This window comes from Oncorhynchus tshawytscha, linkage group LG29, assembly GCF_018296145.1.
Source record: "Oncorhynchus tshawytscha isolate Ot180627B linkage group LG29, Otsh_v2.0, whole genome shotgun sequence".
NCBI lineage: Eukaryota > Metazoa > Chordata > Actinopteri > Salmoniformes > Salmonidae > Oncorhynchus > Oncorhynchus tshawytscha.
Window position 1 is genome coordinate 11561865 of NC_056457.1, and position 26584 is coordinate 11588448.

The following is a 26584-nucleotide window of genomic DNA, read 5'->3' on the forward strand; positions in this document are numbered from 1 at the left end:
GTAGGATGAACGTTTTGTTCGAGGGCCCATAGTTTTCTTTTTGCTCATGAGGCATGACTTGGCTTCACAGCAGAACTTCTTGAAAGCGTGGCTTATACTGTACCTGAATATAAGCACGGTATTGGTCATATCATGACCCACTTTCTGTCTTTGTGTTCAAGGCATTTCAAATTCTGCAATGTCTTTGAAGTCTTTGAAACTATGCCCTCAGTTAAAACTTTGACAAATGTGTACTGCTCTTCCCAAATATTAGTTAACCCTATTGAATGGTCCTTGGCTTTTGTGTTTAGGATTACTTGCAGGGAGATCTGGACAATGAGTACTTCCTTATTTGGCTGTCAAGGAATGCCCTGGCCGTATGAAAGAAGGGCCAAGATTTTGTTACCCAGGAAACGAACTACAGTATTGGCTTGGTAGACTTGGGCTCGATAGGAAGCGCTAAATATGCTGAAAGTTTGAAAGGACAGAAATAACATGCTAGCATAGTGCGTGAGTCGTACAATACAGTAGGGAGACTGTAGCTTGCTCCTATGCTGTATGTGTCTTGACAACAAACAATAGAGTTGGCTACATCACTTCCAGCATGGGGACGTGGCTGAGGAGACTGTGGCTTGGAAGGCTGTGACTGTGGTACAGGACTGTGGGCAAAGAAGACAGGGTTGGACATACAGTTAAATGTATGTATTTATTTGTAGTCTAGTTTCAGTAGACTGGCTATACACCAGCAACACCAGTCACACAAAAAAAGAGATGCAATTTGGACTTTTAGTTCAAAATTACTATGTTTATCTAACCTAATTACAGATGGCAAAGACCCAACTTTGCCAGAATATTACATATATGTGTTCTTAATCACTACTATCCTACCATAAGTGTTTATTTGGAGATGTTCAACTGGATGTTTGAACGTACTTCTGTCTTTTAAATGCTAGCAGGCCGTGCTGTGTAGTGAAGGCACATGGAGCAGTGGTGTGACGCAGGAAAGGCTCGGGTGACTGTGTGTCTGAGACGGCCTGTCTGGGTTCACCAAGGCCGACCCATTTAAATGCAAACACTCGATACTGCACCAGCACCATGGCCCCAAGAGCCATGCATCCATAAAGAGTGTGCACCCAGACAGCATGCAGTGCAGCCAAGTTGCAAATGAAAACCATCCAAATATGGCCAGCAGCAGCTGTATGGATTGGTGTTGGCGGTAGGGGTGATTTTTGTCATTTGGTTTGGTGGGTGTCATCACTTTTCTATGGCCTACCTGCGCAGACGGAAGCAGTTTCAGTCCATTACTTTTTTTGATGTAATTTTCCATACTGTCAGACTCCGACAGTGCATGTTGAACAACACACTAGGTTTTATACTGAACAAAAATATAAATGCAACATGCAACAATTTCAATGATTTTACAGAGTTACGGTTCATGAGGAAATCAGTCAATTGAAATAAATGAATTAGGCCCTAATCTATAGATTTCACTTGTCTGGGCAGGGGCGCAGCCAATTAGAATTCGTTTTTCCCCACAAAAGGGCTTTATTACAGCTAGAAATACTCCTCAGTTTCATCAGCTGTCCGGGTGGCTGGTCTCAGATGACCCCACAGGGGAAACCGGATGTGGAAGTCCTGGGCTGGCGTGGTTTACACGTGGTTTGCGGTTGTGAGGCCGGTTGGACATACTGTCAAATTCTCTCAAACGACGTTGGAGTCGAGTCGGCTTATGGTAGAGAAATGAACATTCAATTCTCTGGCAACAGCTCTGGTGGACATTCCTGCAATCAGCATGCCAATTGCATGCTCCCTCAAAACATGAGACATCTGTGGCAATGTGTTATCTTGGCTAAGGATAAATGTTCACTAACAGGGACTTAAACACATTTGTGCACAGAGTTTGAAAGAAATAAGCTTATTGTGCCTATGGAAAAAATCTGGGATATTTATTTCAGCTCATGAAACATGGGACCAACACTTTACATGTTGCATTTATTTTTTGTTCAGTAAACAACATTTAATGAGCATCATTAGGTCTCAAACGCATGCAGCATTCGATCTGGATTGGAGAACCACTGCCAGTCCTGTCTGCCCCTTTGTTTCCAGTTCACTTCACCCACTTCCCCCCCAATGTCCCAATGGCATGGGGAATTATCCCAGATACTTTAATCCTAGAATCAATCAGTTGCTTTGGTATAACTTCCACTGCTGTTGTTTCTCTTGAGACTCCCTATCTTGGACTGGGAACAGTCTGATGAAAGTCCTCCTTACGCACATGGAGCTGTGTCCAAATGGCACACTATTCCCTACATAGTGCACTACGTTTGACCACACCCTATGGGGATAGGATTCTATATGGGACACGGCCCTGGCCTCATTCTGTTTGCCCTCTCTTCCATCCTGCCTGGGCAGAGTGGTGCTGAAGGATCTAGGCTAGATTAGCTGTATGCAAACTAGGTTAAAGTAGAGGGGCGGGGGAGAGGCTTTCTGTACCAAGAGGAGAGGGTTGCCAGTGCATATTCTGTCCCAATGCTATTTTTCTTAGATGAGACGCCTGGCTGGTTCATGTACATTCATGATGGCTGACTGTCTGTGATTCTGCGTTTCACTGTGGATTAGTGTAGTGTATTGGGTGTCCCAGCAGCACAGCACAGGGCGGCTCTGAGGTCCTGTAGGGGAGGGGTGGGAGGCCCGGTTACTGGATTTCTGAACTGTAGCCTTAGTAACCACAGTAGCTAGCTATGTTTCCTGCTATAGCTACTGCGTCTCTCCGCTGTGGGACTTACTGTTGACACAAAGCTTGTCAGAAAACTGCCCATTTTATTTGGCCTTAATTACCCGCCAGATACCGTATGTGTTTTTCGTCAACACCCAACTCAAGTTTTGGTATGTTAAGGCTTGTACTAGTCTACATTGGCACTAAACTAGCATCTACTGTAACAGTTAAAGTAAATCGACTGCAATATTTCCACCATGTCCCAGTTTCTCATTGGCTGCAGGTTGAGTTGCTACCTGTAAAGGAAAGGTAGGACAAGTGGTTGCTATGGCGACAGCAAACAGGAAATGCCCTCGGGTAATGTCCAGAAGCCTTCCTGCAGTGTGTCGATTGTTGTCGCCCCGCCTAAGGCTGCAGTGCAGGGAAACTCCGCTCATTGTGAGGCTGTGGACGGAGTCTCCATCCACTCTCACAATGCTCCCTTTCATTGTGAGGGGAGCGGTAAGGGGGGCTTCTGCCAAGCAGCTCAACCGTAAATGCTCCCTGGATAAAGATGCTTTGTCCCAAACAACTCCTGCTGCAACCCAAGGTCTTATTCTAAACTATTCCCGAATCTGTAATAGCCCAGGTCAGGTGCTGAAACCACTCCTGGAATGATGATTAGCTGGACCTTTATATTGGTATCAATGCATGCAGTCATCCACCTGTTAAGAGTATTTGTCTTATGCTTATTCTGCATCGAATTATGCATAATCTTCGTTTATGGCATCAAGTTTTTTTCCTAATGGATTTCGATAATATCTACTGTATTCTATTACTATCCTATGACTACTTCATGCTAATATACTGAAGAAAAATATAAACGCAACATGTGTTGGTCCCATGTTTCATGAACTGAAATGCGCACAAGAAATGCATTGATAAGTGTTTGTCTGTAATAAATCCCTTTTGTGGAGAAAAACACATTCTGATTGGCTGGGCCTGGCTCCCCACATGACTGTGACCCTGCCTTGTCATGTGAAATCCATAAATTAAGGCCTAATGAATTTATTTCAATTGACTGATTTCCTTACATTAACTGTAATTTAGTAAAATCATTGAAATTGTTGCATTTATATTTTTGTTCAATATATGTAATATCCTGTTACTATGTTTTCTGCCGCTTGAATTCCTGTCTCTACCAGTCTGACTATTTCAAATGTGTTCCTTAGAAAAATCTTTCCCGGAATTTTTTCCCTCCTTAATCCTTAATCCTGAGTCCTTAGTAAAGGTGCAGCTCCTTGTGCTTTTGTAGTCCATCCTTTGATTGTGGGGCCCAAAATCCTATAGAGAGCTGTTGTCCTGGAGCTCAGCCCCTCAACCAGCTTTAGCAGGGGTTTGTTTGCAACTCTCACACTGAAGAAAGAAAGAGAATGGGCCCGACGGGAGGGAATCCCGTCTTTATTGCATTCCCCTCACAACCCAACTGTGACAATAACTGGAGGAGTTTGTGTGTAGTGTGTACTCTAACGTTGTGTGTGTGTGTGTGTATATATATATATATATATATATATATATATATATATAATATATTACACTCGAGGTTAATTGAAGTCAGTGGTCATCAATGACATTGTAAAAATCCCAATCTAAACATAGAACATATGCAACAGGCTATATTTGGTGGCTAATTTGTCTACATGTGAAGGGGGCACCATAGTGTACTGTAAAACGAAACCGCGTCAGCACTTTCTGGAATACCTATTATGTTCCCCTATCCCCCCTTCTCCTCTCTCTCTGAGTCCTTTCTCTCTTTCATTCGTTCGCTCATTCTCCTTTCTCTCTTCTCATTCCTGCGTCTCTCTAATGAATACTTGGAGAATGTAGACAAAGCGGGTGTATTGAGAGACTGGCTGTGGCCAGACTGTGTATGGATTTTTCCCTTTTCTTTGCTAAGTCTTTTGTTACACTGCTGCACCACCACTTTTAGCAGCGATGTCAAATCAAATAAAAAGTCGGTATCCAGCGATTTCTTATTGGCATCTCGGGAATCGCGTTAGTTTATGGTTACATACTGGAAGGCATGATTACTTTTGTAGTTGTGAATCGGTTATGATATAATTAAAACAATGTCATTCTAGCCATTACAATTGTATCATTTATCCACGGTTTTATTGAATGTATTGAATTAGCCACCAAATATAGCCTGTTGCATATGTTCTATGTTTAGATTGGGATTTTTACAATGTCATTGATGACCACTGACTTCAATTAACCTGGAGTGGAAATTTAGCAGTAGAACTAATGACGTTGCTTTGATGAAACTGTACTGCAGTATGCTCAACATGCACTGCTGTGTGCTCAGTGTCTCTCCCTAGTGGCCACACGAGAATAGTGTATGTCTGCCCATTCAGGCACTGTAGGAATGAATGAAGAAAGAGGCGATCTGTGATTCAATTTAAATTAATTTAAAAGTAAAAAAAAAAAAGGTATATCTCCTTTCAATGGCAAAAAGGAGAGTGTGGAAATAAATTATTCATAACTGGGTGTAGTATATTTCCACATATTCCTATAGCACACTGCATGAGGGAGGGGTCCTTTTCATTCAAGCAGACTCATTATAGTCCACTCCTAGACAGGGGAGTCTGCTCATATAGCAGCAGTATGTGCCCCCTCTACTGGCCATTGTAGTACTACTACTGCTCCCAGCAAGCGATTACCCCCTGTTAGCCCCCTTCTCCCCTGTGCTACAGAATGGGTCATGGCCGTTTGGTGATACTGGTTGGCCTATTGGTGAGGGAGACTGCGGGGGTCCAGCAAGGGGTACTTCTGCGCAACAAGCCATCCGTGCCCCTTCCTGAACGGTTGGATCCCTTTGTTATCTTTTGACGCCCACGTGCCATTTGCTGGAGAAACAAGGACAACGTTTTATCTCTGACTCTGCTTGTTTTAAGGTGATTTGTTTGGTGCTTCTTGACTGTACACCAGAGCAGATGTATGTTATATAATATAACATTTTAGATTATTTTTTAATTATTCTATGCATAAAAGAGATGCACAGTTTAACTAACGTAATCATTCACTGCATCTTAATATGGGGCTGATGGATGGAGTCAACCATTAAACCCCAAGATCTATGGGGCTTTGCAGCACAGCTACTGTAGAGCACAACGTTGGGAGGCATTTCACTCATCTCAACAGTAGGTGTCGCCACCAATAAGGGAAAGCCCAAAGGGCACAATTAAAACAGGGATGAGGAGGACAGAGCACGCTGCTCAATAGATGGATTGCAAATTAGACTCAAACACCAGTCAGTCAATAACTGTGGAATGATAATTTGGCATCATTAGCTGACCTATCCTAGGATTCTGTATGTTTTTATTTGGAACATGGCTGTCTGTTGCTGACTGTTTCTGACATAATGACCATGCAGACATCTTTCTCAGTTTCCTCCTGCTAGTTAAATGATGAATGGTGCTGGGTGCCACTGCTCCCTCCAATAGGGATCAGAGCCACTCTAGGAAGGTCACAGGTTGAGACCTCTTACCTAGGCGTTTACAGGCCCACGTACCAGCTGGCCCTTTACTACAATAACTGAACCGCACTGCTGTCACTTGTTGAAGAATGGCTCCCTCACTTGCGAGACCGCTGAAGTCCAAGCTCCGAGTATGGGGTGAAGTGGGAACTAGATGCCCCTTAATACAGACAGTACTCCCCTCCCCCAGTGCTGTCCCATCCCCTCCCATCTCCCCTGCCATTTCAGTAGAAAACCCTTGCATCAAATCCATTTTGGAGGAGACTGACGACAGAGAGCATCGGGGTAAACTATTTGTCCATTTTATTTTTCTGCTGTCAGGTTTGTGATCCGTCTGAATCAGGGATTTGTTGGAACTGTTTGAGTCCTTTACTCTGGGGCATCTGGTTTTAAACCTTTTATTCATTGAAGTGGTTGATATTGTTCCCTCCTCCCATCTCTAACCCACCACCGCCACTACCATTTCTCACCTTGGCCACAGATCACAGAGCTGCTGGTGATAATGGTAACAACTGGCATGTGTCATAAGCCGGATGCCCTTTGATCCTGCCCTACTTCAACGCCGCTTTGTCATTCAAATCAACTCATTAATAATTCAACCCCTTGGATGGAGGGAAGGGGGGAGTCTGTGAGTCAGAAATATGACCTGCGGCTATGTCTGCAACCCAGACAGGGCTCTCCACTTTTTAGTAACCCGACCATGAGACAGACTAACAAAGGCTCCGGGGTGAAGTTTCCCCTAGGTACAGAGCTAGGATCAGCTTCCCCTCCCCCAATCCTAACCTTAACAATTAGTGGGGAAATGCAAAAACTGACCCAGGATCACTGTCTAGGGCCCACTTCATCCTATATCTAACAAAGGGAAGAGAGGAGAGAACCCCTGGACCTTTCTGAATGCCCCTCGGATAAAGCCAGGCTAAAGCCAGATATGGGATTTGTCCCTACGTAGTCCACCACCTTTTGAGTGTACTATAGGGAATAGGGTGCCATTTTGGGACAAAGACATTGAAAGACAGGAAGTGAAGGTGTTCTGAAGGAGGCCCTTTCCCATTGTGAAGTGGGCTTTGGAGGCAGAACGGATTTTAGCAGGCTCATTAGACATGGTGGTGCACACAGCTGTGTCCAACCAGGAACTGTTCTTTGTTTTTGGATACAGTCTGAATCTTTTCCTCGCTGACCAATGATCATGCTTTAAGCCGTGGTACCATGATAGTCTATCTATATCACGATATTGTGTATAGATGACAGATGGCTTTTCCGCTACATTTGTGATCCTGTTACTTGAGAGGCAACAGTCGGACACATAGGTTGTAGTGATTTAGGTTTGACACTATGTGCCCTAGGTTTGTAATATACAGTGTGTCCCATTTTTAAGAGCCACTTGTCCTTTTTTGAGAATCAATTGTGCTGAGGGGTTGACCGTGGCCTCTGGGCTCGTTGCTAGGAGGTGGGAATGGCTAACTGAAGATAAACTCCCGGTCCTTGTTCTCAAACAGCCAGGCACACAGCATGCCCTTATCTACCAATGGAATGCAACAGCTGTGGTGGGGGGGCCGGCGGGGTGGGCCGGCTCAAACCCCCCTGCCGGGGCCCCCACTCCCCCTCTTCGCAGGGCTCCTGCTCCTGAAAGGCAGCTCAACTAAAAAGTGTGTTGCGAGACAGTGAGAGCCTCGGCAGGGCTGCACTGCAAAAACACAGAGGTTGAGAGGGTTAAGAGAGAACGAAGGCGAGGGAGAGAGCTGGAAAAGAGCACAAAGAGGAGGAAAGTGGAGCAAGGGAGGGGATTTGAACGCCCGGGTGAGGGGGAAGAGAGGCAGAGGGAGAGGGAAAGACAAAAGAAAGAGAGGGAGACGTAGTAGGAGCAGGGGGAAGCGAGGGGACGGAGCAAATGGCTACGGAGGAGACGGCAGGGGGAGCGCGCAAAGCCACCAAGAGCAAACTGTTTGAGTTCCTGGTCCATGGAGTGGTGAGTAGCCTAGTAGCGCTGTCTCTCATTGAGAGCGAGAGAACCAGACCCCGGCGTGTGTTATGTGTGACTACTCAAGCATGTTTGTGTGTATGAGGGGGAGAGCGAGAGCGTCGGCACAGCGCAGATGCGGTCTGTGTGTGAGAGCGAGATAGCTGGGAAAGCCGTCCAATGTGAAGGTTATTTCCAGTCCCCCTGAATCCCACACTCGTTTCCTTTTGAAGACTGGAGGGAAGGAGAGAGAGAGGGAGCAGAGTGTCACAGGCATTTGTAATACAAAAAGAGGGAGAAGGAAAGAAGAGAGCGTGGGGCTAGTAGCAGCCCCCCCCCCCCGACTACCAGAGCACACTGAGCATGCTTGGAGTCAAAGACAACCAGTGAGTGGGGGAAGCGACCAGCTCATTCAAAACAGTCTCAGAGCAGTCGTAAGATGAGCACGCTGCTATGATCATTTGAACATATATGGTCATGTGGCTTCGGTTTGAATGAATGTTTTTTGGAGCTTGCTTCAGTGGGGATAACAAATGCTTGAAATGCAGGAAGTTGAGCTTATTTCATCTTACTTCAAATAAATCATTAGTGAGCGAATTTCACATGGTTGGGGGAAAGACATAAGGTTAGTCACTGCTGTCATAACATATGGAGTATTAACTGACCTGGGAATACCACTGTGGCTTGTTTTGGTAACAAAATGATGATAAGCAGAATGCTGTGATTGTGGAGTTATGAATGTGTGTGTTTTGTTTAGACTGACATAGTTAAAACCCAAAGACATCAGGCTGTCATAGAGATGGTTCCTTATCGAGTCCCAGAAGTGGGCATCTGTGTCTTCGCAAATCCATCTATTACAAGTTATAAGGCCTATGACTAAATCGAAATGATATCAGTTGTATTGGACATTTAAAGGCATGCTCCGGTACTTTGGTGACTAAGAAAGTCTTTTTTTGAAACCTCCCGCTTTGGGCTGAATGTGTCAATGTGTAGTTCATACACATATAATCGATGAGCGGATTTACTGCCTTACCTCAATTAGCCACGAAATCCCTAGTTTGAAAGCGACTGTTTTCTTGAACCCGTGCCACGCCATTTCAAATGAGGGACTTCGTGGATAATTGAGGTAAGACAGTAATTCTGCTCATAGATCATGCATGTATGAACTACACTTTGACACATCCAGCCCAAAGCGGGAGGTTTTAAAAAAGACCTGAGGTTATCCAATAGGTTTCCTGGGCCCCAGAGTTTTTCCTCATCTGGTAATAGGCTAATCTAACCAACTCCGGGCCCTAATTGTAGAGTATGACATTTTAATTTTTTATTTTACCTTTATTTAACCAGGCAAGTCAGTTAAGAACACATTCTTATTTTCAATGACGGCCTGGGAACAGTGGGTTAACTGCCTGTTCAGGGGCAGAACGACAGATTTGTACCTTGTCAGCTCGGGGGTTTGAACTCACAACCTTCCGGTTACTAGTCCAACGCTCTAACCACTAGGCTACCCTGCCGACATAGTAATAAGGCAGCCGTATAAAGGCTATGATGGCACCAGGTACTTTTTTAATCAGTTCATATGTTGTTTTTTTTTAACTCCTGGAAAAACTCCTGGCCCTATGGAGGATGAAAACATTAAAACCCTTTACACGACAAAAAGACAACACCTGCGATTGAACAAAAACTAACAGGGCTGAGCTCGCTGCATGCAGGGTTTCATCATGTAGGCCTTGGTATCTGTAACCTGTCATTTAAAACAATACTCATACAGTATGTCATCATTGTGTTGATGATTGATTCATTCCAGTCAGTCATTTTGGATTAAAAAGGCCTAGGTAGCCTAGCCACCCGAAGTGTGAATATCAACCAAATTTGATCGCATTTTCTCAGAACACAAGTAAATAGGGCTATTTTAGGCTATAAATACATAGCTTAGGCTACAAAAAAAACATGATGTTACTTTTCCCTTGGCCCAGATGGGATCAGAACGCATAGGCTTCTCTAGGCTACCTGCAGCTGTGGTTGTTAATCAGTAGGCTACAGTTGATCAGACTGAAGCACAGACTAATTGTACACGTTGACATATCATGAGGCAATTTATTTTTTTGTTGTTGGTGGTGGCGGGTATGAGCTTCCATATAAAACAGCTTGTCATGGTAAATTCACTTATACCCACATTTTCAGTCACAATTTGCATGATATTGAAGCCTAAAATGATACAAATGAAGCCTGGTTTGTTGTAATGTTGTGAGGTAGGCCCACTGTACTTTTTTTATTTGTATGAGAGGGTTAATCGTTAATTTTTGATTGTCTAACGTCACTTGATGAAGACATGGCTCTTATAGCAACTCTGTGCTTTTGTCTTGAAGCTAAAATAAAAAAAAGTGTAGCCTACAGACCAGAAAATAAACCCTTTAATTGTCTGGGCCACAGGAGGCTGCTGAGGGGAGAACGGCACATAACAATGTCTGGAACCAAGCGAATGGAATGGTATCAAACACATGTGTTGGATACCGTTCCATTGAATCCGTTCCAGCCCTTACTATGAGGCCGTCCTCCCCAATTAAGGTGCCACCAAGCTGCCTGTGGTCCGCACATAAAATCAGCAAAAAAAGAAACGTCCTCTCACTGTCAACTGCGTTTATTTTCAGCAAACGTAACATGTGTAAATATTTGTATGAACATAACAAGATTCAACAACTGAGACATAAACTGAACAAGTTCCACAGACATGTGACTAACAGAAATGGAATAATGTGAATAAAGGGGGGGTCAAAATCAAAAGTATCAGTCAGTATCTGTTGTGGCCACCAGCTGCAATAAGTACTGCAGTGCATCGCCTCCTCATGGACTGCACCAGATTTGCCAGTTCTTGCTGTGAGATGTTACCCCACTCTTCCACCAAGGCACCTGCAAGTTCCCAGACATTTCTAGGGGGAATGGCCCTAGCCCTCACCCTCTGATCCAACAGGTCCCAGACGTGCTCAATGGGATTGAGATCCGTGCTCTTCACTGGCCATGGCAGAACACTGACAGTCCTGTCTTGCAGGAAATCACGCACAGAACGTGCAGTATGGATGGTGGCATTGTCATGCTGGAGGGTCATGTCAGGATGAGCCTGCAGGAAGGGTACCACATGAGGAAGGAGGATGTCTTCCCTGTAACGCACAGCGTTGAGATTTCCTGCAATGACAACAAGCTCAGTCCGATGATGCTGTGACACACCGCCCCAGACCATGACGGACCCTCCACCTCCAAATCGATCCCGCTCCAGAGTACAGGCCTTGGTGTAACGCTCATTCCTTCGACGATAAACGAGAATCCGACCATCACCCCTGGTGAGACAAAACCGCAACTCGTCAGTGAAGAGCACTTTTTGCCAGTCCTGTCTGGTCCAGCAACAGTGGGTTTGTGCCCATAGGCGACGTTGTCTTAGGCATCTCACAGTTTGAACGTTGCAATTTATTGCCCTGGCCACATCTGCAGTCCTCATGTCTCCTTGCAGCATGCCCAAAGCACATTCACGTAGATGAGAAGGGACCCTGGGCATCTTTCTTTTGGTGTTTTTCAGAGTCAGTAGAAAGGCCTCTTTAGTGTCCTAAGTTTTCATAACTGTGACCTTAATTGCCTACCGTCCGTAAGCTGTTACTGTCTTAACGACCGTTCCACAGGTGCATGTTCATTAATTGTTTATGGTGCATTGAACAAGCATGGGAAAACAGTGTTTAAACCCTTTACAATGAAGATCTGTGAAGTTATTTAGATTTTTATTAATTATCTTTGAAAGACAGGGTCCTGAAAAAGGGACTTTTTTTTGTTGTTGCTGAGTTTACATGCTTGTGAATTGTTGCATTATTCAAGAGTGTAATACGGTTTTGAAGAACATTTTCAGTCATTGTTGAATAGTTTGTGCTTACTGGCTAGTGGCTACTGTGATATTCACGGTCCATTTGAGCTGCGGACCAAGAATGTGACGTTGCCAGCCACAACGAAAGGTAAGGCAAGGATGTCATGTGAATTGAAAAGTAGAGTTCTCTTTCTCCACTCAGACTCTCCTTCATATCTTGTAGTGGGAATAGGGCAAGGGTACAGTACCTTGCCAGGGTTATGTTCAGGCTTTTTAGGGGCTCTATAAGGTTTAACCCAGCACAGACATAGGGAAACAATGAGCAGAGGCGATGGATGAGCCAGATGACTATCCTCTCAACAGACCAATTAACCTTGATGTGAGTCTCCCTCTCTCTCGCACTACTCCAGGCCAAATATTTCACCTGCTTATTTTCCTTCATACCTGCCTCTTCTCTCAATAGATTTGAAGGAGTGGAATCGTCTTGATTATCATATTCACTGCAATGCCGGCGAGTTACGAGACTCCGGCTCACTGTGAAGACTGCCGAGTAGGGAAATATTTTGACGTATGGGCAGGAATCTTTCAAGTTTGTTAGTTTGTGGGGAGCAGTGACGCTTTACTTTCTGTTTCACTCCCACGATGCGTCCCAAATGGCAACCGATTCCCCATAGGGTATAGTCCAATAGGGCTCTGGTCAAAAGTAGTGCACTATAAAGGGAAAAAGGTGCCGTTTGAGACTCAACCCGATGAACATTTACCACAGTTAGGTAAAGACAACACTACCCTCCCTCCAGAGATAGAACATCTGAAAGGCCAGCCACATTCCTTCAGAAACAGACACATACACTGTTGCACGGATGTGGAGCTGTGAAGGTCGTGGTGTTCCAGCCTCCGGCAGGAATGTGTACGTGTGTGTGTGTGTGTGTGTGTGTGTGTGTGTGTGTGTGTTTCAGTCAGTGTGGGGGAGAGGTCTCTTGGAGATGGGTTTGGAGGCCTGGTTGGTAGGCGGCCCTGAGAACTGGAGCCTCTCTCCTCCTCCTCCTGTACAGGTTTAGATGTGGAGGTCACAGAGGGCCTTTGTCTGTGGGGGGATACAGGCCCTTCAGCGCTCTGCGTGGGAGACATGGATAAGCCCAAGAGTGTGTGTATGTGTGTGTGACTGCTATCGTGAACTTTGCCCTGCCCTCCTAGAAGATTCTATTACTGAGCTTCTCCACCATTGCGGTGAGCTGTGGGTCAGATAAAATGCCTCAGTGGCTTTTCCTCACCCAGAGATTTTAGTCCAAGGAATCATCCACAGTGCAGTCCATTGAATCACATTTTTAGTTCTGTGGGTTAACTTCACTGTGGCCTCTCCAAATCCAATCACCTCTCCTACAGAGTCCATCACAGGTCTCAGATATCCATCCACATGGCAGAACCCCCACAGATATGTTAAAAGTTATGGAGGAAACTCACCAGACCGATTGTCGGTCTGTACAGTAGGGGGGCATTCGTTCACGCCGTTTATTCGCTTGCGGTGTGTTATAGAGACCGGATGTCATTTTTGCCCGTTTTCTACACGTACAATCGGTTTGCAAATTGCGCCCGGTACTGTGTTCAGAGGTGCTAAGTACTCTCGGCCGGCAGCAGCTCGACAATCCTACCGGTCTGTCCATGCCATGAGCTACTCTCTCTGTCTCTATCTGCCCAGGCCTCAGAGAGACCACACATCTGCTTCTCCCTCCCTTCCTGGCTCCAGCCCCCAGGCTGCAGAGTGACAGCAGCACCTGTGTGACTGTGACTGGGAGAGGACATGGACATTGCACCACAGCCTCTCTCCGCCTCACTGACTGGCTGGCCTCCATTATTTTAGTACTTATTAGGATCCCCAATTAGCGGCTACTCTTCCTGCGGTCCAAACAGGAAACAACATAACAAATAAAATACATACATAGCACTACATTTACATTACAAATGAGCAATTCAGCAGATGCTCCCATCCAGAGCAAACCACTGTTAGTGCATTAATCTTAAAATAGCCAGGTGAGAAAACCACATATCACAATCGTATCCCAACCACGTATCACATACCTCATACAATACCAAATGCATAACCATTTCTGTGTCTCTTCACAGTCCCCGTTTTTAAAAATTTTTAAATCTGGTTTTATTGCTAGCTCGAATTACCTGGGGTGGCAGAGTTCCATTTAGTCATGGCTCTGTTTAATACTGTTTCCCAGCCTCCGTTCTGGAATTGGGGACTGTGAAGAGACCTCTGGTTGCATGTCTTGTGTGATACCGATGAGTGTCCAAACAGATAGACCGGTACCTTCAACGCCTCGTTCAAAGACCAATATTGATGCAGTCAATCTCTTCTCAACTTTGAGCTAGGAGAGATAGACATGCATGTCATTGACATTCTTCCTCCGTGTACATTTTAAAGGGCACTAGGTCATGTGAAATTTAAAGCCACAGTCACACACTATGGCATGGCTGTGGCTATTGGTGTTATTTGAACACTTTGAGCGTAGAATATATTTTAAAAAATTGTAGAGACCCTGTATGCCCATTGCCATTTGTTCCTCAAGTTACGCTGGTCATAAAATTGCCGTTTTTGCAACTGTTTCCCCATGTGGGCCTGCTGTTATTATGGTTGCAAATGGCACCATAAGCCCTGATATAGTGCACTACTTTTAACCAGAGCACTATGGGCCCTGGTTAATAGTAGTGCACTATAAAGGGAATATGGTGCCATTTGGGATGCGTTCTGTTAATGTTTAAAGAGCATGTTTGGTCATCCAGTGAACTCTCTGACAGGGACATCTGCAGCCCCAGGGTGGAAATAGGGGTGACCCACTATGCAGAAACTGGTTAAATCAACATTGTTTCACCGTAATTTGTCAACATATTGTGACGTGGAATCCACGTGGAAAATACTTTGGATTTGAAAAAGAACGTTTATATACACTATAAGAAAAAACTATGGGCTGGGCAGCACCTCCTACTGGAGAATGTATCTATCTAAAGCTACCATTTTGTCTCCCGTCCAGATTTTTAACCAAACCCTGCTTAGCTATGGTATTTGTCACTGATTATTAGTGCTATTGTGAGAATGATAGTGGAGAGATCTCCACTTAAAAACAAAATAGATTCATTGTTGCTTTCCAAGTCATTCCAAAGGGTAGGTTTAACAGAGCAAATGAAATGTGACCATACTCTCTCTATAAGCCATATATCATCAATGATACTATTTAGGCCTATATACTGTTTGCAAAGTCAACAACAGTTATTGTTTCAACCCATTTGAACTAAAAATAGACAATAGGCTATATAGGGTTTCAAGCTCTGGTTGATTTCAAATGTAATGATATTTAGTGTTACTGAACTCAATCAAATCAAACTTTATTTGAAGTGCATTTAAAGTTTGTTTTGATTTAGTCCTATTCTTTAACTTCAATTTTTGGTTGAGATTGGAGACGTGAATCCAACATATAAATTATACATTTTTAGACCAACTTGAATTAATGCCAGTGGCACAGATGGAACTATCTAAGAGGAATATAAATCTCCTTCAGATGTTAATATTTGGTTGCATTGACAAAGAAAAAACATTCAATAATCACTTTTGAAATACAATAAATAGCCTGGTCGACAAGTTAAAAAAAACATGATATGTTGGATTCATGTCTCCAACTCAGCCAAACATAAGTGTAGGTTATCATATAACATGCTGACCAGACCGGACACGTCGCGTGCGCGACTGTCTCAAAATACATTTAGAAATCCATGTTATTCAATTATTGCACCCACACTGCTCACGCCAACGAGTGTCTGCGCTACCAAAGGCTAAAATAGAAGTCATTCCTATTTCTGACGCAGATCGCGCTGCAAGTCCTGCCTCTCCCATCTCCTCATTGGTTTATAGAAGCAGGTACCCACGTGCCATCTCCTCATTGGTTATACCCACGTGGGTGATTGAAAGACGAACTGCGTTGCCGGTTGTCGTGGTAATACAATGAAAGTTTAGATGCGACCACCATATAAGTTCAAAGATGAAAAGGCCTGGAAGGAGGAGAGATGACTAGAAACGATTTGGTTGGCCGTTTTATGTGTGGATTAATTGTCGGAGTAGAGGACCTTGTGCATTGCAGGTAAAATAACAACTCAATGTTTATATCCCAGGACAAATTAGCTAGCAACAGCACGTTAGCTAAATAGGACACATTAACGTTAGCTAGCAAGTGCACGCTAACTAGCTAAATTGCCATACATGTTTAATGCTTTTCGACCTGTCCCCAAATTAATGTCATTGGTTCAGAGTTTGTTTTGATATTTTAACCTGCATGTTGTGATCGCGCTTGGTGTGGGGGGGGCAAAATAAATGTATGCACGATGGCGCACGCACGCAGCCGGTTTAGGTTCCGTGTAAGCGTGCATGATTAAGATGGAGTGTATAGGTCATCGCAGGTCTGTGGAGATCTTCACAATTGCTGTAATGATCTGTGCAGATTCCTAAACGGCATTGATCATTTGCATCATTTACTTTGAATGTAATTTCAACTGCATCCAGGTCATTTGGTTCTGCTTTTAGATGAAGCACAGTGAAAACACATTCATCTGTTGTATAAACAAACAAAATATCGGACGTGGTCTTTCCATTGGAATTTGGTTGTGCTTTTAGATGGTTTGAAAGCATTGTGAAAACACATTGGAAGTTCAAACTAACTTTTGGCTGTCTTTTTGAGTGGGTAAATATAGGTTGTAATCTCATTGATCAACGTCTCAACCAAATATTACCTAGTTATCCACGTTGCAATGACATGGTGTGCCCAGTGGGAACCCGGGGTCACGGTAGTGACGCAAACGTCTCTGTCTGCTCCCAACGTCTCCCACAACTCTTATTTCACACAGTCACTCAACCAAATAAGTGTAGGAGTAAACTGATATTGTTTTGAGTGCTGTTGATGATTCAGAGTGTTTGGGGAGCGCTTGTTCAGATGTCAGTACGTGTCTTTGTTTGATTTTGATAGTCGACATGCATACAGTATATTCGCTTTTCTCCCAATACCCACCAACTGGGATTATCTTGTTTTCACAACAGAAAACCTGCTCTATTTCACCTACGGGGGAATGAGAAATGTCAAAAGCACTAGTTTAATTAAGCATGGGTGATAGGCGATGATCCCAGAGATTTTGTTTGGCAGTACACTGCTAGTCGTATATGGCCTGTTACTGTGTTCTGTCTGTTATTGTTCCCAGGAGAACTAGGGAGGTGGTGGTCAGTAATGTGGTAACATTGTCACTCCATTTCCTACTCTGCGAGGTGCCATATTTCACAGCCATCAGGGCACCATTCTGCAGAACCACTTAAAGAATTTAATTCCAAAACGCTATATGTCCATTTTCACAAACGTTGTAAATGTTGCTTTTAAAATAACTTTGAGAAAGATTGGTGTGTTTTTTTTCTTCACCATCAAATCGTGGCATGGGGTTGTTCAATGACTGACATGGATTTGTTTTGAAATCTATCACTTGATGGTTTCATTTTAAAGAGACAAATAATGTTTTGATGCAAAATGCCGTATATCCTCCTCACTCTCAGAGAAGTATGTAGTATTCAAATGCGATTCAAATGTAACAAATAACTACATTTGAACTCTACAAATGGTACATTTGTGACATCAATATTTGTAAAAGTGTTTCAAAAATGAAATCAATACGAGACATGTCACATGAATGAATCCAAAGCTATTTACAGTTAGTGCATTGATCTTAAGATAGCTAGGTGAGACAACAACATATCACAGTCAAATATACAGGATACAAACATTGTATAGCGTTTTGCAACAAACCCTATATTAATACACATTTAGAATCTACAAATAAAAAATCGGAGAATAGTAATATTTTACACACATGAAGGTATCCATACGCAATCATTTCTGATGAAAAAAAAATGGGTGGATATAGCTTTTTGGAATGAAAATCTTCACTATCTGACTGATAATAGAACTAGGGCTGTGGTTCCAAATAGCTCTTAAGGCTCTGGTTAAAAGTAATGCACTATATAGGGAATAGGGCACCATATGGGATGCAGTCTCGGAGGCTTTTAAACTCTCCTACCGAGACCACTTCGATACGAAGGTGTAAAGGTGGTTGTTTGCCAGATCACAAGGGCTCCTCTCTCATCTATTTGTTATGAATAAGAAGTGGCTATTGAAGGAGTCAGGACAGGAGGTGTATGTAAGAATAGGTTACAGGGTTGGGTAGGTTACTTTCTAAAATGTAATCCATAACAGTTACTAGTTACCTGTCCAAAATTGTAATCAGTAACGTAACTTTTTGGGGGGGGGGGGACTCAGTAACGTAATCTGATTACATTCAGTTACTTTTAGATTACCTCCCCCTTAAAAGGCATTAGAAGAATACAAAAATGTATGGTAACGTTTACATAGCTGGCCAGATATGGATGTTCAATTTCACTTAATGGGTTGGTTATGTAGGCTTCTTCTAACCCATAGCTTTCTACTACATACAATAATACGATTCAATTCTATCGTTAACCAAAGTCTATCAGGATTCCAGTCATTCCAATAAATGTTATACCCCTTGATCTTCAAGAATAGGACTTGGAAATATGGAAGTATAGATTAACCAAATTGTTTTACCTGAGCATAACCCCAAAACTAAGGACTTATTAGCCAGCCCAACTCGGTTGTTTATGATTTTGTTGTCATGGAGGACTGTTTGTGCTCATTGATTTCGAGTTGAAAAATAAATGCTGCTCTCATTGAATGGCATGCTTTGTGCACTACTGTAAAGTGCTTTTACATGTGAAAAATGAAGGCCATATGCAGGATTTGCTATAGGACTATTGTTGAACTTTTTGTTGGTGACACTTTGATATCTTGATAATATGCAGCTGTTTAAAGGGGAAATCCCTCTGTTTTGGTATTAAAAAAACTGAGGGATGGGCCTGGAGAAATGTAACCACTCTCAGATTAATAGACAGTGTTATGGATGCAAGGACTGACCATCCATGGTATCAACAGTATTGTTTTAACCTGATGTTATGAGGCTATACAGTGTTTGTTTATGTTTACAATGTTTACAAACATTGGAGAAAAACAAGCTCATGTTTTGGATTCTCATGGAGTGTGACAGTTGAACTAAGTTCACGAGGCTACAGATTGCCCCCTTTAAGTCTATCAAAAGTGTGCGAGTTTGAGCATGTGTCCATTAGGCCAATCGATAAAAAAAAAGAAAGATCAGCATGAATTAGATTGAGGAGTGAAAGCCCCACTTTTATTCCATAGGCTTCGATCCCCACTGTGCAGCTGTTGATAGGAAGCTTAAACTTCTTGAATTGAACCATTATTAATGTTCAAATACACATTTAGATTTGTGAGCAGCCATCCACCACAACCACAATCCGTAAGGCGCAAATAGCTAAATGAGAGAGCAGCAGTGTGATTCACATCAATGCGCTATGTAGATATCAATAATAAGTGATATCTGTATCGCTGTAGACGACACCACTGCTGTCATCCTCACCTCCAAGCCTTTATTCAAGTTGGATCATCTTTGGCCAACAGCAGTCGCACCATTGGAAGACATTGGACTGTAGCCTACAAAAGCCTATTCCTGCTCTTTTCCCACGATCCATCAAACCCATTTGGTGTGTTATCATAGTGGTCTCTGACTTGTGGTCAGACTCTCTCAGGTGGAACAAACTTAAACTTGAACTTGCGCCTTTTTTCAATGCTGATTTGAATGTCATTGAGAAAACAGAGATGGTTCAAAGATTTTTGTTCTGCAAACCTCCTTTCTGAATTTAAAAGTAATCCTCGAAGTAATCATCTAGTATCTATAATCTGATTACAACATTTTTGCTGGTAATGTAACGGATTACAGTTACAGGTTTTTGTAATCCCTGACATGTAACAGATTACATGTAAATCCGTTACTCCCCAACCCTGATTGGTTATTTCACTGCATTCTCTGAGTGAGGCTAATAACTTATGTGACACAGTTCCTCCTTGTGGAATGATTATTATTATACAATATTAACCACACAGAAAAGCAAAATCCGTTATTAGAATTGGCATAAAATGATGTAGTGTTTCCTTTGTAGTGTTGTTGGCTTTACCACAGTCTCAAATGGCATGTCAACAATTTTAGGGAAATACCGTTTTAGGAAATGTAGTGATTGATTTTCTAATCTCATGGAGCGTTGATGTCGTAACATAATGGAGATAGAACCACGTTCCTTTGTATTTTCTCCCATGCTTGTTGCACAGAACTCTCCTCTCTTCGGGTAGCTATTTGGGATCTCTTTTCTTATTGGGTAGCTCTTTGGGTTACATACACCCCCCCCCCATTTTTGATTCCGTCTCTAGTCAGATAGTTAGCTGAGGCATCGAGCAGAGACTTTTTCCTGGGACAACAGCTGTTGCCATGGGACAGATAGACAGCCTGACCAACAGACAGATGGCCACAGGTGTTGGGCCACCCAGCTGTTCCCAGGATTCACAAGGTTGCCAGGCAGGCCTCTCTCTGCTAGTGGGGCCCGGGCATCAGACACAACAGCACACACACTGCTAGATTGTTAGCCGTTTGGACAATTGGCTTCAGTCTAATGTCCCGGCAGGTGTGTGTGTGTGTGTTAGGAAACACTGTTGGCCCTTTCTTCAGGATATATTTTGAGTGTTCTTTCTATCACCAAGAATTAGAGATGAGAGAGTGAAAAAGTAATCAACACACAATTAATACAATGAGACTTGATTTCATTCATTCAATGTCTTATTAACGGAATCACCGGAGTAAATTGCACCTGGGCTAGGAAATGAACCAGGGGTTCCACTCCTGGTCCTGGAACCCTAACCCTAATCCTGGAAGGCATCAGTATGTGCAGGCTTTTGTTCCAGCCCTTCATTAAAACACCTGATCCAGTCCAATCATATGAATGTACACTACTTACCGAACCGTGATGTCTGTGTATTTGATATGTGCAGTAACTAACCCTTGTGTCTTCCATCGCCTCTCCGTAGCGTCCTGGAATGCCGTCTGGAGCGAGGATGCCCCACCAGGGTGCTCCCATGGGCCCCCCCGGACCCCCGTTCGGTGGGAGCCCCGCGGTGCGGCCCGGCCTACCCGCCCCGGTCATGGAGCCCAGCCGCAAGAGACCTGCCCCCTCCCAGCAGGTCCAGCAACAGCAGAACGTCCAGAACCGGGCCAGAAAGTGAGTCACACGGCCAGGATCCGTCCAAGATCCAACCCCCGTCCCCTGTCAACCACTGCATGGCTCTGTGTCTGTGGTTTGTCCCCTAGCCATGTTTTTTTCCATGCCTCTCGTCATGTTTCTGTGTTTAATATCTGCAATTCACCACCTGCATCTATCAGACAGAGTGTTTGTCACTCCTGTCGTGCTGTGAGTATCTCTGTGTGGGCTCCCCCTTCTGCTTGCTTTGGTACTGCAACCACTACTGTGTCTGACACTGCTCACCCCTTCATCTACATTGAGCGGTTGAGTTTAGCCAAATGTATGACCGCTGTCTTCAGTCTGTTTTGTGGTCTGTTAGCTGTTAGCTGCCATGGCAGATTTTTGTCTACCATCTACACTCTTGAGAATGAGAGCTGACCTGGGCTCTGGGATGTAAATGCATTGTCTCCCCCTTAACAAATCAGTCTATCCCAATAATAATCATAACAAGCCATGAACAACCACAGAGTGTGTTGTGCTTCACATCTAGACCAACAGTTATGACTCGTGAGTAATTTGTGCGGGAGGTGATTTAGCCAGGTATGGTTACTAGAGAGTAGATCAATATGCACTCTTCTCTCTGCAGTGCAATTGATCCACTCACAATTAAGCAGTCTTGTCAAACAAGGACCAGGGAAATGTTGTCCTGTGCCCCCACCCCCACCTCCATGGCTCCCTGCCTGATCGATGGCCCAGGGTGACCCAGTGGGTGACACTCTCTCTGGGAAAGCGCATGCTTGTCCTCTGGCAGTCGACGGCCTCCTCCCCAGTCAACTGCCCAGCAGAGCACAGCCACCTGCGTTTTCAGTGTCATTGAGACCATATGGCCATTGCCTAGACCCACGTGAGCTTGTCGTGTGGAGCCAGAACTTTCCTACCCACACAAACCTGCCAGTGCTTCGAAAAATGGGCCATATTCAAATGTAAATGTACATAGATGCTAGAAATAGTTTTGTGTAATTGCAGTGGAGTCAAATATCAGTTTTAATGCGATTCTTCTTTGCAGTATATCCATTAGACAATAGGCTGGGTGTTTTGGCTGAGAGTTATAGGACAGTCCATACTGAGTCGTAAAAAAGTTTCAGGTGCAGCTACAGCACCAGAGATATTCAACTCTACAGAGAAAGCCCACTGCCTACATGAAGCATTCAGATATGCCCAGTTTGCCCACAAGCTACTTTCATCAATACTACCTGGATCCAGAACCATAGACGGGACGTTTTCTCTGCTTATCTTGTCACTTTTCCTCTGTGTGCTACTCTGTGTCTTTGTCCCATTGTGTTTATTAGCAGTGTGTCTGCCTGTTATTAGTGTGTCATTTAAACACTGAAACACTGAAGTGAGTGAAGCATGATTCCCCGTGGTCCAATGAGAACCTTCCTTGCTGGACAAGGGTCCAATGAGACGCCCAGATCCACTGATTAACCAGGATCCACTATGTCCTCCTCTCTCACTTTGTGTGTGCATGCACACAGATGCACCCCCCACACTGCTGCCTGTACATACTACCGAAACACTTGCACCTATACTAACGCACCCATTCACATACATGCACACACGACCACCGAGTGTGTCCTTCAGAACAGACATCCTGCTTGCTGCAACCAGTGTGTTGCCACACCAACCAACCTCTCTAATCGGACCACCTTCAAATCCCATCAACCCTTAGGAAGCCAGTGGGATTCCCCGGAGCCAATGAGATGCCAGCGAGGCAGATGGACATGAGAGATGCCCAATCAGATCCAACGCTCGGATCAAAGTAGGAGTATATTCTGCTGCATGTCCGTTTTTTCACACGTTTTTTCTCGCCCCCCTGCCCTCTCCCCTGACCCCCGACCCTAGCACTTCCTAGTGTAGGCACGGTCACCCCACCCCCACATGTAACCCCAAACAAACCCCTGTGTTTGTCTCCCCATGAGGAAAGCTTAACCAGGTGTGCATAAAGGTATATCAGAATGTGCTGATGCATGCTGAAGATTGAAGCATGGCATGATGGGAACAAATTATACTGTCTCTTTTAGGAATGTCAGCTTAACACCAAAGGATTTCCTAACCTCTCCTATCAACTACACCTTTTTCTGTTTTGCCAAGATGTGATCTCTAGACTGATTCCCAGTTTAAGACCCTTAGATCCCTTTGAAATGTAACCCAGACCCCGATATTGCTCTAATGTGTTTGACTATTTGGCCTGTTAACAAACCATCATTATTTTGCCCTACCCCGTTAAAGGATTTCTGAGTGAGAATCAGATCCCTGCTGGTATACCAATGTCTAATACAGTTTGACAGCACTCCCATTTCCTCACACTGTATCTATCCCAAACCGTTATACATATCCATCTCTGTCCTATGGTGTACTAAACGCTTCCAAAATGGCTTCCCTTGGACTCGAACCAGATATGCAGAGGAGCTTGAGAGAGTACAAATCCATGACACTGTATACTATTTCAAACTTGTTCTCTCAAATCAGTATCTGGGCCCAATATTAACAATGCACGACTGTTTCGGGGATAAACGATTTGTAAAAATAAAAATAAAAAGAAATAACAAAAGCATGTAAGCCAAAGTTCACTGAGAAGGCACAGACTGCAGCTGCAGACGCTACCAAGACAGCCAAGTAGAGTCTGAAGGCATCTAAACCAAACCAGCACACCGCATTGGCCTTAGCGGGTACCCATGATAAGTAACCCGTCAGGTGTCGTAACAATGTTCTCCAAGACAGGAAATGGAAATATCGCTCCATACATTTTCAGTACTTTTTCATACCCAAAGAATTTGACAAGTCTGTGAGCTGCTGAAAGGTAATGGGCAACTGTTTTGTCTGTTTTTTTTCTCACCCGAAAGAAGAAAGCCGGGTTCGGAAGCATTGTAATTGGTGGTCACATAGCAAATTGGGCTCCGGAGTGGGCCACAGTTGGCATAGGAGCCAAAACTCACTAACGAACATACACACCATCTATCAATGAAGAGAAGTCTAGACACATTGAAGTCATGAGAGGTTAGTGCATGAGGTTTTTGATGTGCCACTTTGAATGCCACGGGTGCCTGCTCTCCAGGTGTGCATACCGTACGCCTGCCTTCGCTGGATCCCCCCCGAAAACACATACACACATCCGCATTGCGTACACACACACACATGCACACACATGCGCACTCCACACACACACACACACACAGCTGGGACACTGGGGTGCTGGATGTGGCCCAGGATTTTAGCAGATGGCCTGGGCTCTACACTATCAGTCACCATAGTAACATGCTCTCGTTTTCCTTCTTCTCTCCGTCTTTCTCTCCCTCTCTGTAGCGCCAAGAGAAGGAAAATGGCAGACAAGATTCTTCCACAGAGGGTGAGATTGCATATATTTTGCTCCCCCCCCCCACGTTACCCGAGTGTTTGTGTGTGCGATTATCGATTCTCTGTTGAATAGAAAAAAAGCGTGTGTGTGTTTTGTTTTGATCTCAGGGCTCGGAGGGGCAGATGAATATGTGTTGTTAGAAATGGAGCGAAAGGAGATGCCCGGGTGATCAGAGGCTTGGCGCAGGCTCGGCGGTGGGCGCCGCTTTTCAATTGTTGATCATATTTTCCCGACTGGAACAATCAATAGACTGGTAGGAAACAGAGCGATTTGTGACACAACGGACAAGGCATTAGAGCGGGCACATCTCTCCACAGGTGAGGGCGCGTCCAGTGTGTGGTCCCAGCCGGGGCGAAAGAAACCCACGGCGAGCCGCTGTCCTCTCCCTGCCTGAGCCACAGCCTCCGCTCTCCCCTCCATGCACCCCCTGCCCTGTCTCAGCCCGGCCCAGCCTGGGGTTGCATTGGTTGGCCATTGATTTTGTGAAGGCTGCTGCTGGTGACCGTGGACTGGAGCCCCGTAGTGCTCATATAGGCGTCTCTGTAGTCTTATCGTAACACAAGCCAGACACAGGGAATAGCGATAGCTGCATGACTCAGGCGCCACAACGGTGACTCAGGGACAGGGAATGTCCGCCACTGCGCTCTGTCTGCGCTACACCTCAACCTGGCGACAGACAGACACATGCAGATAGAGAAGGAATGAGATGGTCGAGGGAACAATGAAGGGAGAGACAAGTAGAGAGATGGAGAGAAAGAGCAAGGGAGAGGTAAATGCAGTGGGAGAGTCTGGGAGTCTGTGCCCAGTTTGGTAAGCAGCCTTGGCAGTGTGCCGACTCCCTCAGGGAGGGTAGGGGCGGGTTGTGTAGGGGCGGTGGGTTGGCTCTGCTGCACCGTCTGCATTTCAAATGCGGACTTAGCAGCACTAAATGCTGGATTGGTGCACCAATTAGTGAGTGGTGCTGGGCAGTCACAGGTCCTGTGGGCACTACTGCCGGCTCTGTCACCTTCATTTGGTGTCACTCCTTCTGTTAGAGAAGGACAAAAATATTTTGGGTGAAAATGTTGGCTTGTGAGAATACAGTCACAGCTGCAGTGCAGACAACAGGCATGCTTTGATGGCAGGATGTCTTAACGTGCCTTAATGTAACCAAAGCTCAAACATATAACTCAATGCCACAACTTATTGTCATATTGGGCATTTTATCGGTGGAATTTTACTGGATAATAGCTTTAAAAAATCCTGAAGCAATGAAGATGTATAGCATTGGACATGCCTGTCAGAGACACTAACTGAAATAACTGGTTCTTGTTAACCCTCCCGATTAGATCCGTGAGCTGGTCCCGGAGTCCCAGGCTTACATGGACCTGTTGGCCTTTGAACGTAAACTGGACCAGACTATTATGCGTAAACGGGTGGACATCCAGGAAGCCCTGAAGAGACCCATGAAGGTAACAAATAATAGGCCTAAAGTATCTCACTACTATACCATAGTACACTAAGTGTACAAAACATTAAGGACACCTGCTCTTTCCATGACATAGACTGACCAGGTGAATCCAGGTGAAAGCTATGATCCCTTCCATTGATGTCATTTGTTAAATCTACCTCAGTCGGTGTAGATAAAGGGGAGGAGACAGGTTAAAGAATTGAGACATGGATCAAGTATTTGTGCCATTCAGAGGGTGAATGGGCAAGACAAAAGATTGAAGTGCCTTTGAACGGGGTATGGTAGTAAATGCCAGCTGCACCGGTTTGTGTCAAGAACTGCAACGCTGCTGGGTTTTTCACGCTCAACAGTTTCCCGTGTGTATCAACAATGGTCCACCACCCAAAGGACATCCAACTTGACACAACTGTGGGAAGCATTGGAGTCAACTTGGGCCAGGATCCCTATGGAACGCTTTCGACACCTTGTAGAATAAATTCCCCAACATATTTAGGCTGTTCTGAGGGGAAAGGGGGGTTGGGA

General features: G+C 44.5%; 1 protein-coding gene across 4 annotated transcripts in view; it reads left to right on the forward strand.

Moving 5' to 3' along the window:
* smarcd3b (SWI/SNF related, matrix associated, actin dependent regulator of chromatin, subfamily d, member 3b) overlaps window positions 1-26584 on the forward strand; it is a 48474-nt gene that overhangs the window by 10520 nt on the left and 11370 nt on the right. The window contains exons 1-5 of one of the 4 annotated variants that reach the window (XM_024392965.2): window positions 7824-8175; window positions 21046-21236; window positions 22927-23016; window positions 24561-24603; window positions 25941-26063. In XM_024392965.2, coding sequence (XP_024248733.1) covers window positions 8098-8175; window positions 21046-21236; window positions 22927-23016; window positions 24561-24603; window positions 25941-26063 — 525 coding nt within the window. In that variant the 5' untranslated portion in view covers window positions 7824-8097. Of the gene's footprint in view, window positions 1-7823; window positions 8176-8662; window positions 8792-21045; window positions 21237-22926; window positions 23017-24560; window positions 24604-25940; window positions 26064-26584 lie in introns of those variants that run through there. The other 3 variants (XM_024392967.2, XM_024392966.2, XM_024392968.2) reach the window with 3 other exon arrangements.